This window comes from Diuraphis noxia, unplaced genomic scaffold (genome assembly GCF_037042655.1).
Source record: "Diuraphis noxia isolate RWA-SAM2 unplaced genomic scaffold, SU_Dnox_SAM2 contig0002, whole genome shotgun sequence".
Taxonomy (NCBI): domain Eukaryota; kingdom Metazoa; phylum Arthropoda; class Insecta; order Hemiptera; family Aphididae; genus Diuraphis; species Diuraphis noxia.
This window is the reverse complement of record NW_028301712.1, coordinates 77,180,477-77,194,943: the sequence shown is the minus strand read 5'-3', so window position 1 is coordinate 77,194,943 and position 14,467 is coordinate 77,180,477. Positions and strand designations below refer to the sequence as shown.

At 28.3% G+C, this 14,467-nt stretch overlaps 1 protein-coding gene across 2 annotated transcripts; it reads left to right on the top strand.

Annotated features, from left to right (window-relative positions):
* Positions 1 to 5,142: 5,142 nt before the first annotated feature.
* Positions 5,143 to 7,211, top strand: LOC107162472 (cuticle protein 19-like). Of its 2 annotated transcripts, none has more exons than XM_015509396.2 (4): positions 5,143 to 5,296; positions 5,371 to 5,481; positions 5,772 to 6,013; positions 6,766 to 7,211. In XM_015509396.2, exons 1-3 carry the CDS (start codon positions 5,285 to 5,287, stop codon positions 6,000 to 6,002), a joined length of 354 nt encoding a protein of 117 aa, XP_015364882.1. In that variant the 5' UTR covers positions 5,143 to 5,284; the 3' UTR covers positions 6,003 to 6,013; positions 6,766 to 7,211. The 2 variants fall into 2 exon arrangements, with proteins under 2 accessions (XP_015364882.1, XP_015364883.1); XM_015509397.2 differs by having other exon boundaries at positions 5,772 to 6,028.
* Positions 7,212 to 14,467: the final 7,256 nt, after the last annotated feature.

Here is a 14,467-nt window from a genome sequence, read left to right as displayed (position 1 = left end):
GGTGGGAACTGTTTATCACAATACTGCCACCTAACGTATCCATAATCTATAGTCTATTCCTTGCTGATGAGACTATACTGACCAACTACGCACTGCAATGGTACAATTCGTACAATGTGTACAGTGCGTGTGTGTGTGTGTGCGTGCGTGTGTGCGTGCGTGCGTGTGCGTTATCAATCATTGCGTGATGTGTTATGTTTCCGTGGAATAACACAAGGCCGCCGTGCTCAATCACGCCTTATTAAATGTATTTTGGCGGTTTGCACAACCCAGATGGAGCATAATATTATATAGTCTACGTGTATAGTTGTTGCGATTAGCCATGGCGTGCGGCGAATGATCCGTTCACAGTTAAGATGGTAGTTTCGACACATTTTCCTATCGTTGTTCTCTCTCGTTCGTCGAACTTGTCATGCCGAATTTATGTTAGTTTGCAATTTGGAAACGCCGTGCCCGAATTTAATACTAATGCGCGTTTACACCGCCGTGGCACGTTGATTAACGATGCCGTTAAACCATTATAACCTAATTATAAATATCGAACATTGGTACACACTTACACATTATATAAAAATGTATGTGTGCGGGCGTATGCACGATTTTGTGTATGTGTCTGGGGAGATGTATTTTGCGTACATTATGTTTATTTGATTTTTATTTAAATAATATTATTCGATAGCACTTTAACACAATATATTATACATATTATATTATAATTTATAAATGTATAACTTATTAGCCTATAAACCACGTTGGTATTCAAGAGTATCTAGAAAAAAAAGAATATACACGTAGGTATATAGTCTTTCACGCGCCCGTTTGGTCGAAACCCATTTTCATGCATTAAAGTTTTGATCGTGAAAATCTTACAAAACATTTCAATGTTATAATATGTAAATATGTATAGTGTATACTCGTATTTACACAATTTTAATCATCAAATAATCATAGTCAATAATCATATTATACCCATAATTACTATTACCATACAGTATTTGCCATTTATGGCTACTATAATTCAGTTTAAGTTAATTTTTGTATTGAATCAAATTTAAAAATAAAATATAATTAATTATTCCATGCAGTGTATTCAAATTTGAAAAATATAATTTATATCTTTTAATTATTAATTATATATTTATAGGTAGGTATATTTCTTTTTACTTCCTTACTGATTTTTTTCGTCTATGCACAATAAAAATTTAAATTACTTTAGTTGTTGTCATAAAAGTAGATAACATTCATTAACAAACTATCGACCTATATAAATCTTCAAAATCTATATTTTTTTTTATCACTTCTATTATAGATTTTTAATCAAAGAACTATCAATTTCAAATTATTAATATAGAACGCATTTAAAAATCTTTTATTAAACGTATCCTTGAAGAATATCTTTGGACGTATGAACCTTGTAATTACTCAGTATACCTAGGTTATAAATTGTCTGCCCGAATGGAAAATCGTGTGACTTTTAAAATTCTTAATTAAAACCAATTCCATTGATATTATTTAAGGCTGTTGTAAAAATAAAATATAAGTGTTATGTATTTCACACCTATTACGTAGATGTGATTACATTTTAAAATAAATTAATGGACTCCAAAAAACATTATTCAGCATTAATAGCAAGAAAAATATTGATAAATCGTATACCTATTGATATCATCAAATTAAAATTTACAGCATTGACAAGTAAAAAGACGCGTATAAGGTTTATTGCATATGTGATATATACATATATTATACCTAATTAACAATTGTATATGGTTGAATGGTTATGCTTGTCAATACGAGTAATAGGTATACATAGTGGTTTATTTCATTCAATAAATAGTAATTTTTTCATCATTGTCAAGAGTTTATAAGTTTTATTATCAATTTAAACGATATTATTGAAAAATAAATTAGAAAATGATATTGTATAGTTTTGAAGAAGAAAAGTATATGTAGGCCGTTCAATTTTATCGAAGGTCACTAAATTACAACATCAAGCTCTGTGATATAAAATACATCTTTTATAAGAGTTATAATCAAAGTTCATAGAAGAAATATTTATTTGCATACACACATTATATATATATTAATTAATTTTTGATATATAGATATATATTTTTTTACTAAAAATGAATCGTATTTAAGATAAACCAATCGTCAAAACTCAAAATAAATTTTGCAGTAATAAGTATTTATTCGTTTAATTTCCTACATTATTTAATTTTTAGTTTAAACTAAATAAAAAATATGTTCTGTTTTCTTTCTAAAGATTTAAATCCAAATTTGTATTTAATATTTTATTTGAAACGAACTTCTCCTTATTTATTTTTGTTTTTTACTGAGAAAAAACAATCCACGGCTACAATATGGACATTGAACGTACATCATTGCATTACATAATGCAGATATTAAGAGATATACAAGTTAAAAAATAGATAATAATAGTAAATAAATATAAAGGATAAATATAGATGTTGAAATGATATATTGTGGAAATTTATGGATTCGTGTTACAGTAGGTTGATGAGAATATGAGATGTGTTATTGATAGACATTGACTATGAGCTTGATAATATGAGTATATTGGTTGATTTAGGGTTTATTGTTTCCAATAGGTGATCGAAAATTTGTAGTTTTCTTCTCATCTGCATGTTGTAAATTCTACATTTGATAAGAATATGTCTGTCAATGAGGAGGACCACACAATATGTGCTTATAGGGAGTCGTCTTCCTCATCAAATATAAGTGTTGTTTTGGCATTTACGTCTGATTCTCTAAGACGATTGATAGTGGACTCATATTTTCTGTATTGGAGGAGAAAGTGAACTTATGAATTAAATTGTGGTATGGTAAAATAATAAAATATGCGTAAAGTATATTGTTTGTTAAATTCTTACTGATGAGTGATGATATTACGAGAACGAATACTTGATAGTTAATAATATACAGGATGTCCCACGAGATCAGGCCCGGCTCAAGTCCTTAAACTCACCTAGGCAAACTTGAGTTTTGCCGCCACTTACATGTAAATACTACATCAATTTTTTTTTTTACTTAAACAATACTAAAAAAGACTTAATTTTGAGTTCATTTTATTTATTTACATAAAATTAACAATTAATTAGATTAATAAGTACTGAAGTCGAAAATCAAAGCATTTATAATGCCCCAAAACGTGATGAGACCCAAAAAATAAACATAAAAAAATAAAAACACACATCATGGTAAAATCAATACATTCATCGCTCCGCTCAGAATCTAAAATTAATAAAAACATAATAAAAATGTAAACATTTCATTAGAACTTGACTACAAAAATGTTAAATGTCGCCCTAGGCGTGGGCCTATGCCGCCTACCCCTTTAGCCGGGCCTGCACGAGATATCTTGCAATGTCTTCTAATATCTCTTGAAATAGTAAATATATCATAAATCTGTTTTTTTATTAAACTCTCATAGACAAAGCCTTGTTTTTTTTAAATTTAATTAATTTTGTTGGTAAAAAGTTTAACAATTATTTTTTGATAGAGTTTATTTTGCTGAAAATTTTAACCTTTCAACGTTTTATTTTTATTAATCTCATGATTTTTATAATTTATTTAGTTCATAGATAAAATGGCAAATAACTGGTTTTTATCCGGGTGGTTATGGGTATATATCTTCACGCAGGAACAGATTTAACAATTTTCCACCCCTTTGCCAAATTAAATTAGCCACCCCTATCCAAATTATGTACCTAATTTTACAAAATCAAAATTAATATTCAACCTAATTTTGCCATCCCCCAAAATATGCCGCCCAATGCGCCCGCATACTTCGCAGTGCCTTAAATCCGCCCCTGTCTTCACGGGACACTTTGTACATGCCTTAACATCTAAAACAAAATAATTATTTGACTAATTATTACATTTCATATTAAAGTTTAGTTTTAGTCATATAAAATCTGAGTATAGATAATGAAGATAATTATTTGATCTTTGTCCAATAAGAATTTACTAAACACTAACTAGCTATGGTTATAAAAAAAACTGTTGGGGCCTAGTATGGCTCGGTAGTTGACATCAGTTACTATAACGTGTTGTAGATTCAACATCTAGTTCCCAGATGTGTGATTAACCTGGGTGATTAGTGACGAATCCATGATCCACATAACCCTCCACCCACAAAATTCTAATAGTTACCGATGCTTGTAATAATGATAATAATTAAACAGATTTATTTTGTTTTCAAATAATAAATATAATAAATCAAAATGTAAACATACTATTTATAAATTTTTCAATATTATAATTTTAAATATAAACAATGATGACAGTTGAAGATACAAATAATATATGCTAATTTCATACTAACGATTTTAAAAGTAAGTAGTGTTTAAAAAATTCTACTATAAAGTACAAAAAGTCAGAAGACGCAAGCATAAATTTTCGTAAGTAAAATGTAAATATTTAAGTTTACCAGAAAAAATTACAATGAATAGGTACATGTTTATCACCAACTAACATGTACTCACTATACTCACTGTACACATAATAATCAATAAATGTATATATTATTATTTTTTTTTTTTTATGAAACCTATTATAATATAGAACGTAAATAAATACTGTTTTGTGGTTCACCTGTTTTTTGTTTAACTTTCAATACATCGTAATAACTTATAAGCAGTTCATAATATTATTGTTACATAAAATATCGGTTGAAAACTATCACTATTTGTTTTGAACTAGAAATAATATAATAATACGTGTTATGCAATGCAATATGACGACCCTTCTCGCACAATGTCACATGTTTTAACTTTTCATACAGACGTGCCGAATGGGGTTGAAAAATTACAGCGGCATCATAATATAATAATCTATTTTGGAAATCCTTACAAACCTCTATATCATCGATTACAATAATAAAAGAGAAAAAAATCATAATGACTAAAATATAATAATGACTATAATGAACACATCCTATGGACCGTTTCGCCATGCAAACAAAATACTGTGCGTTTATTGTACAGGTGATGCATATATATTATATAGCTATATAATAATATTATATCGTTATGCAATTGTTTGCGTTTGCAACATGGACCACGTGAAGAGAAGTGGAAGACTGCGTGGAACGATGTAGTTATATATAACGTTGATCGTAGAACGGTATACAACAGATTCTCACCATCAATCGATCTAGAACGTGTGTACAGTTCTTAGACATTTTTCGATCGTCCTTTATAATACGTTCAATATTATAATTACCTATAGTGGAGACTCGTATTCTTCAACGTCAAGAAAAATGTTGTCCAAGGTACAGTGTTATGAACATGGTCCATTTGAGATACATTTTGTTCGTCTGTTTAACTTTTTTTTTCCTCATCAAAGGTTATCATCGGTTCTTGCGTCCTGCTGTACGTCAGTTTTACGGTCCAATCATATCCTCAAGGTTACGGCGGTGGTGGCGGACACGACGATGACGACCACGTGGACTACTATGTGAGTATCGCCATTATATGATTTTATATAGTAAAATGTACAAAACCGATGTGTTCTCACTAACACTTCCTATTTTCCTACGATAAAATGCCATGAAAATGTGCATTGTGTCTGCTCTTGGTCGTTCTAGTGCAAACATATGACATGATAATACTATTATTATGTAATATATATTTTTCGTTTCTTTTACTAAAAACCAAACGTAGGACGACGACTTACAATGCCATTGCGTTTTCAATTGCATAGAAAATTGCATAACGTGAGTGTGTGTACGTGTATGTTTCTTGTAGGCTCATCCAAAGTACTCTTACAAGTACGGCGTACAAGACCCACATACCGGTGATTACAAGACCGCGCACGAGTACAGAGATGGTGATGTGGTGAAAGGGTCGTACAGCGTGCACGATCCCGACGGCACGCTGAGGACCGTCGAGTACGTGGCCGACAAGGAAAACGGTTTTAACGCGGTTGTGCACAAGACCGGTCACTCCAACCATCCCGACCACTACGAACACTATTAGAAGCCAAATAGGTAAATGATTACGCAGTATGTACAAACAATTATTTTTACCTATATTGAGTAGTTGTATTATTGTTTTTACTTGTTTTTCACGTGGGCTTTCCTCTTTATTTCCTGGGGAAAAGGTTGAAAATACGTTTCGATCGATACTTCGTTGCTCCGTGAAGATTTTATCCAGATTTTCCCTATTGACAGTCGTGCTCGAGTCTAAAACGAGTACATATACCCTTGAATTTAATTGGTAATTAATCGATTATTTTTCATTTGCCTATAGTATATACTATACAATATTTGTATGAATCGATATGTATATAATAAGTCTCGTCTATGAACAAGTTTAAAGACACGATTTGGTAATGCATTTTAAAAATTTAAATTGATACAAGAATACAATCGCTAATAATATAAAACAGGTTCACAGGAACTTAGAATTTCTAACAAAGATTTGTAAACAACCGTAAATTAGTAAAGTAAATTATTTTTTGTCATCTGCTGTTAATACTTGAAATTAAAATTAATATTAGTCGACTTTCGAACTATAACAATTATAATAATTTTTTATTGTTAAAAATATAATGTTTAAAAATAAATTGATTAATTTTGTTCATAATTAAAATATAAAATTATTATTATGAATTGTATATAGTTGTGTCAATATTGAATATAATAATGTAATTAAACTTTAATATTTACGAAAAATACAATAAATAGATAAATTATTTATTAATTTTAAAATAATCCACATTAATAGATTTTACTTTCAGATGATCTACTCCGAAGTAATTATATGGCATATAACTTTCGATAACTATATTCATTTTCCAACATAAAGGACACGGGAAAATAATTATATCACAGTCTAGTCCTTAATTTAATTGCTTTGACTTACTTGTCAGCAAAATTATCACACATACTATACTTTTATACATACTATAATCATTACTATTATATTATTATTTTTATACTATTTATATTATTTTTTTACTTATTATAAGTTATAGCTTAGGTATATCGGAATGTTAAAATGGTAGTATAGCACACAATTGTTGTTACTATATAGTACATTATTCTATAGTATACTGTATTACCATCAGTGTAATGTAAAAATACGCCTTGAATTTATAGTGGCTGATAATATACCAATATTGCAATTAATATATATTATTTTATAATTTCATTACCACAAATACATAATACATTTATTTTCAAAGATCTATTTTTTTTTCTTAACGAACTCATGTGTGACCGTCGCACTGAAAACTAGTTACGTTTATTTTAGAAAATTACTATTATTATATAACTATATAAGTAATATAAATAAATGTTTGAGAGAAATATTCTGGCTATATCCAATTGGGTCTTCACGCATGACAGATAAAAATCGAAGACAGATTGGATAAACCAATATTATTGTTATGAAATAATCACATAGTTCAACATAACAATGTTATTTAAATAAAACCCCGGAAAACGTTGGTAAGGAGTAATTGTATTTTAGATATTAAGGCAACTATGACACATCAAGTGGTATGTGTAATTTTATATACTTATTTTGTATTATATTCAATATATTGAAATGGAATTATTTCATTTCGATACAAATAATTAACTATATATATACCTACTATCTAGTATATAACTATAACACGCAATTAGCTTAAACGATTTATATACTTATTTTAAAAATAATTTTGATACAGTTTCAACGAGATTATATCAATGTTTTTTTTTTTTTTTTGATAGTTTTCTTCAACTTAAATACTCATTTGAATTTACTGCAAAAATTATATACAAAACAATTTTTAATATATGAAACAATATAATATGTCAATTTATATAATGCAAATAAATGAAGATAATATTGCAGTTACAACATTGAAAAATTAACGTTAATAGTAATCTAGCAGATATAATAATATATTAATAGAGGATAAAATAACGGTAAATTATTTATTCATTTCACCTACCTAAGGTACCAAATACAATACAAACAACGACATTTGACAGCAGGGTATTTTATTATTTATACATGATTTTATTGTTAAATAAAATGTTGATCAATTAATTATATATTGTAATAATTGTTATTATTAATTACACAGATAATATTAAAGAAAAGACAATACTATGTACAATAAGAAAATAGGTAGTTTATAATATTATAATAATATGTTGTAACTTGTAAGACGTGGTGGTTTAAGAGAAGTGACACAAGGTCCAGCGACACTGTACTTCGAAAAATTCGAAGATATAAACTTTGGTGTTTTTTTAGAAGAATGTTATAATTGTTTTAAATTTATATAATACATAAAATGAATATTGGTCTGTCATTCTGTAATTAATGGACTCAAAAACTACAGCACCATTTCAAATAAAATCAATACTCTTGAGACTTGGAGGATGTTTATAGATTATTTTTCCAACCTTTATTGGTAGCTAAAAGGTAGCTCAGATATTAATGTTTTTTCATATAACAAAAAATAAATATATTTTTACTTATTTAAATAGTTGTCATTGGTTACATATTAAATTAATATTATAATTAGTAGAAATATTGCATATTAATTTTAAATATATTTAAAAAACAATTATATTTTTGAGTTTAGTTGAACAGAAAACTAATTGTCCTAAGCCAATAAATTGCATTTTTATATTTTTCATATTTTTTTAGAAATAACATAAGAAACTGGTTAAGTCACTCTGCTATATATTACGGGTTGAGTATACCATGCCATTTTTTTTTTTTATTTTTTTTTTTTATTGATCGTTTACAACTTCGGCAACAAAGGCCATTAGTTATTTTATTTTTTACATTACGTTTGCTTACATGTTTAGATTTGGTTATAAATATTGGTTTGCTTGAGGAAGTTAATTAAATCTGCGTTGGGTTGGTGTTTGGCTCCAAGGACTGCATCGAAGTTGTGTGACATCCCGTGTTTGATCCTTTCTTGAATATATTTTATGCAGTCCGATATGATGTGTAACTTTTGGTGAAAATATACATAACTTAACTAAATTACAAATATCGATTATACTATCTAAATAAACTGAAATAATACAAATTAAATATATGGAGTTCCCAACTATAAAAAATATATAAACAAAACAAAATAAAATAACAAGTAAAATATTATTAAATAAAATAAATAAAACATAGATGATTGTTGTAATAAATATTTAAGAGTGTGACTGAAATTAATAACGCATACAAATGATATAAATAGGAATTTGCCAACTTTCTAAATGTGTAGTTCTAGGTTGCGTAGCCAATCGTGTGCCTCACTGCCGTCTTTACGGAGCTCTGCTATTCCTCCTTCAAATGTTGTTCATGGACATGAGACATGACTCGACAATGTGTTTGGTGGTTTGAAACTGCCCACACTCACAGAATGGGGTATCTGTGATTTTCCATTTATGTAAGATAAACTTACATTTTCCCTATTGTGTCCTGATACGGTTTAAAGCAGACCACATTGCATGAGGAAATTCAAATGCTCGAACTTTCTGAGTCGGGTCGTTGATAAGAGAACTATTTACTACGTTTTCAACTTTCTAGCTTATTTTAGTCTTTTATATGATGCTTTACATATGTCATTAAATATCGGAAGGTTTGTCGAGTTTTGGACTTAATGGTTGTTGCGTATCTGCGTAATTCTGGTGGTGCTATATTTGAGAGGACTGGGAGCCATTGCACTCTTGTTGCCCGGACACAGCCTGATATAATTTTCATTGTATTATTGAAATTCAACATTTACTTTCCTCGAATAGACACTCCTCTTCCATACCGGGGTGAAAGCAATGTATGCAAGGGAAAGCAATGGAAGTCGTTTTGGTAGGGTTAATAATTAGGAGCCAAGAATAGAAATAATTGTGGATGATTGACAGATCTTCGTTCAGTATCTCCTTCAATTTTTCAAAAAAGTCAGCTTGAGCTACTAATCCTACATCACCTGCATACATAAACTTACGTGATGTTGCAGTGTTCACAAAATTGAATGTGTAGACATTAAACAAAACTGGGGAACTGGTAGACGCTTGAGAGAGTACATTTTGAAAGTACTTATATTTACTCTTTTTCCCATTTATGTGTAATTTCTGGTCTGACAGCATGTTATCAATAAGCCGTATGGATGTTTTACACTTTAGGATTTTCGCTAATTTTAAGAGAAGGCCACGATTCTAGACAGTGTCGTATGCATAGCTTAGGTCTAGGAAAACTGCCCCTGATTTTAATTTATTCTTAAAACCATTCTCTATGGGAGTGACCTGCTCTTAGCAGCTTCTTCCTCGTCTGAAACCAGATAGTAGTGATATCAGTTTGTAACTCTTTGAATCGTTTTCTGGTTCAGCTGGTTTTAAAATAGCAATTACTTTTGTTTCTCACCTTAGTTTAGGTAATACATTTCTATTTTTTACCGTTGAAAAAAAGATTTGTTATTCACACATTACCTTTAGACCCCAAGAATTTGAGAAACTCAGGTAGGATGCCATCTATACCAGTAGCTTAACCACTTTTTAAGAGCTTCAAAGCAGCCTCTATTGTATCCTCTTCAAGAGCATGAGTGTCTTGTATTGTTAAAACCTTAAAACATCTATTTCAGAGAAAGTTTTTCTTATTACCTCTACTTTAACTCGTGTCAGTCCTTCTATGTTTAATTGAGCTATTTTGGTGTTTTTCCTGGTAAGACTATTGTTTTTTAAATCACTATGTATTAGGTTGTCATCAATTTTTGGTATTTTCTTTGATTTTTTAAATTTTTTATATTTTTGATTAAAAATTGTATTGCATGTTTGGCACATCTGTCAGATGAGTAGCTTTGAGAAGCGCTGTTTTCGCCAAAAAGGCCCGGAGGTCTATTAACGTTTGGCCGCCTGGTTTGTGCTGTTTAGCTTCGTGTTAACATATTGGAAAAAAAACTTTCTTGTTTATTGGGTTTTAATTTTACCGTACTAACAATACTACTAGACAAGGGGGACCACGAGAAGGTACAGCACACACACCCCTATTACCAATTTACTACTAGTTACTTACTATTTCCAATTACTCAATTGACGATCTGTGAGCAGGCATATAATCTAAAATTTTAGATCAAGTTCAATAACTGATCCTGTATGTTAAAATGTGGTTAAAATGTGTACTGTTGTTGTTCAGCCGTAAATTAGTATTATTTCTACTCATTAGTGTATATATGTTTGTCTACTTAAAACGCCGTTTTAGTTATTTTCTGGGTTTTTAAGTGTTATCTATTTTATTTATTATTATTATCATTATATTCGTTAGTCTTTAATGCATTTATGTATAACATAAGCATTTACAAAATGTATTTACAGTTATTAAACAGGAATGGTGTACAGGTTAAACTCAAATATTAATCTAAAATCTTAGCACCTATATTTTAGGCAGGGATACATTTGTAATGTTTTAATTTAATAGAATATTATTTTAAAAACATAACTATATACTACAACAGTATAAATTAATATATTTCAAAATTAAAAGGTTAAGACATTTTTTCAAAACATTTATTTATTATTATTTAAGTGAAAATATATTTAATAAATAGACAATATTACTACAATATAGAGAATCAATACAGTCTAAGACTAAGCATCTATATGTCTTGGTATTATATATCCACGTCCACAATTAATAAATTAGATACATTTACGATATACCTATTAATTATAAAGGTTAATTTGTATTATTTTTCGACAATACGACACTAAACAGACAATATTAAAACACTGTCAACAGGATATTAAGTACATTATATGATATATTTTTGATGTTATTTAAATGTTTTGTCATTCAAGTACATATTTTGAAGTATCGTTTAACATGTATTTTCATCTTTAAAGATGAATTACGAGATAATATAAGTATAAAATATAGATATTATAAATAATATAATACAACTATATTTTTGACGATTTATAGACCTTTTAGATAAAAAAAAAATAAGTTTAAAAACTTATTGCTTAGCCCTGACAATTTAATACTAACTCTTAATTTGTTCTTTCAGCAATTAAAAAGTTTAAATAAACATCATACATGGGAATATTTTTTTTTTTAATAAGATGAAATTGGATATTATTTACTTTGTTTAAAGTTTTATACTATTTGTTTGAATTAATTATTACCGCTATTCCGTTTATAATTACTGTGTACACGTAATGTATAATATTTACAATATTCAAACTAATAAATAAGCTATATATACCTCAATCCTTTGTTTTATTTTTTAGTCAATAATAACTAAAATGTATAGTATAATAAGTAAATAATATTATAATAATTATATATTATACTATTAAACGATGTGTTTGGAAAAAATGGTTTCAACTTACCATATTATTAATAACAATAATATAGTATGTAAGTACAAGTAATTTATAAAATATCTTTAGAAATAAAGACACGCAATTTTCGTTCATAATCGTTTTTCGAGAACGCAATAAATTTATAATTTAGGTAATTCAACTTTGAAGGAATCCTTTAAATTGATCTACTCAAAGATGATTGACAAAGTATCTACACTTAAGACCTACCTGCCTTTTTAGCAACATCTCAGGCTTTTACTTTAATATTAATATTTTAAAATATTATGCACCTGTATTTTACTTAGTGGAAACATTACACCATAACATATTATTTTATATTAAACTATTTTTACAAAGTAATTTATTGACTATTGTTAAAACTATTATCAATGTATAAAGAAAATGTATATATATTTCTGAGCGTAATAATTGATTAAATATTAAATTATTTTTAGTCCCATACTCTATTGTATAAAGTCTACGCCTACTAATATTTTGTCACATTTTTCGTTAGATGTCTGCATTTAAATATATTTATGGGTATGGGTATTGTTTATTTTTAAAACAAATATACATCAACGACACTTTTTAATTTTTAGCATAAAATTCCTTCGATTATACATGGAAATTTATTTAAATTAAAAAACTTCATAAATTAAATTAAAAATAATAATTTCTACGTACATATAATACAATAACAAAATATTTGAGTAGCGATTAATTTCAATATATTTAATATATGAATAATAAATAATACGCATAATATAATCTATATAGTATCGATTTCTGGACAGTTCACGCTGTCTGGAGATAGAGGCCGCCGCCCCCACCCGGGCATGCAGGCAGAAACTTACGCTCATTAGAAATTCTCAAATTCTGCCAAAACCACACATAGGTGATACGTGTACCAAAAACCTACCCAACCTAAAACCCTAAAGTACCACACCCAATCGCATATGTTGCCGCGGTTTAATTAAAAAATAATAATCTATTTAGTTGTTATACTATTGTAGTATTATTATATTATTTATGTCATTAATACAAACAAAATCTAAAACTATTGTGTTCACTTTAAGTGATTATTTGTTTTATAATAGTTAATATAGGTGATAGACTATAGATTCGATAAGTCGACAGACGGATCGATCATAAGCTAACAAACAACAATGCCTTATAGATATAAATCAATGATGTGTACATAATTTCAAACTTGGAAAAATATAAATAAATATAAAAATCAGTACCATTATTAGCTGTCTGCAATGGTGTTCATATGACAATCTTATGAAAAATAGTTCAAGGTAAAATGTCATAACAAAATCTATCTAAACTTTAAAGTAATAATTTATTTTGATTATTTCTCTATATATAAAAAGATAGCCAAATAAAAGTTTAATTTGAAATATATGTTGGAATGTCTGTAGTATATTTTGAAGTCAGGAGCGCAGAAAATAAACCAATGACCTACTATATAATATATAGTTATGACTAAGGTTCGGGACTTCTTGCATTTGCATGTTTTTTTTTTTGTAATGGTCGTAGTCTATTCTAAGTGAATTATAAATTTATTTTATGAAATGACGAAATTAAATACTAAGTTTGAACTTGCATATTTTTGCATATTTTAAGAAAAACGCATATTTGAGCAATTTTTAGTATATTTGTGGATATTTCACATTTTTATATTTTTATAAACGTAAAATTGTCGGGAAAAATCATAATTGGATGATCATAGTAAACAGTAGACAATTTGTTATTAAAACATTCTATCGAAAATTTCAGCTGAAATTCAGTTACTAACTAAATTAGATATTACTAATGCACAGTATTTTATTTTTATTGGTTAAGCAACAACTACATAGATTATGTATTAGCTTTAACAAAAGTATTAAATTTTTACATTATTATATGTTATTGTACAATTTAATTTTTAAGGTATAATATTATGTTTTTGTAATTTGAAAACGAACCAATGGCTTCGTACAGGTTGTCAAGGATGTTGAAGTCTTTCCTAGCTGCGTTGAATTCTAGGCAGTGGACGATGATATGTTTGATGGAGTAGTTTACATTGCATGTTGGGTATAGGGGTGGATCTGTTTTTTCCATAAGGTGTCCGAGTGTCGTTATGTTTTTGTGTTCTACTAA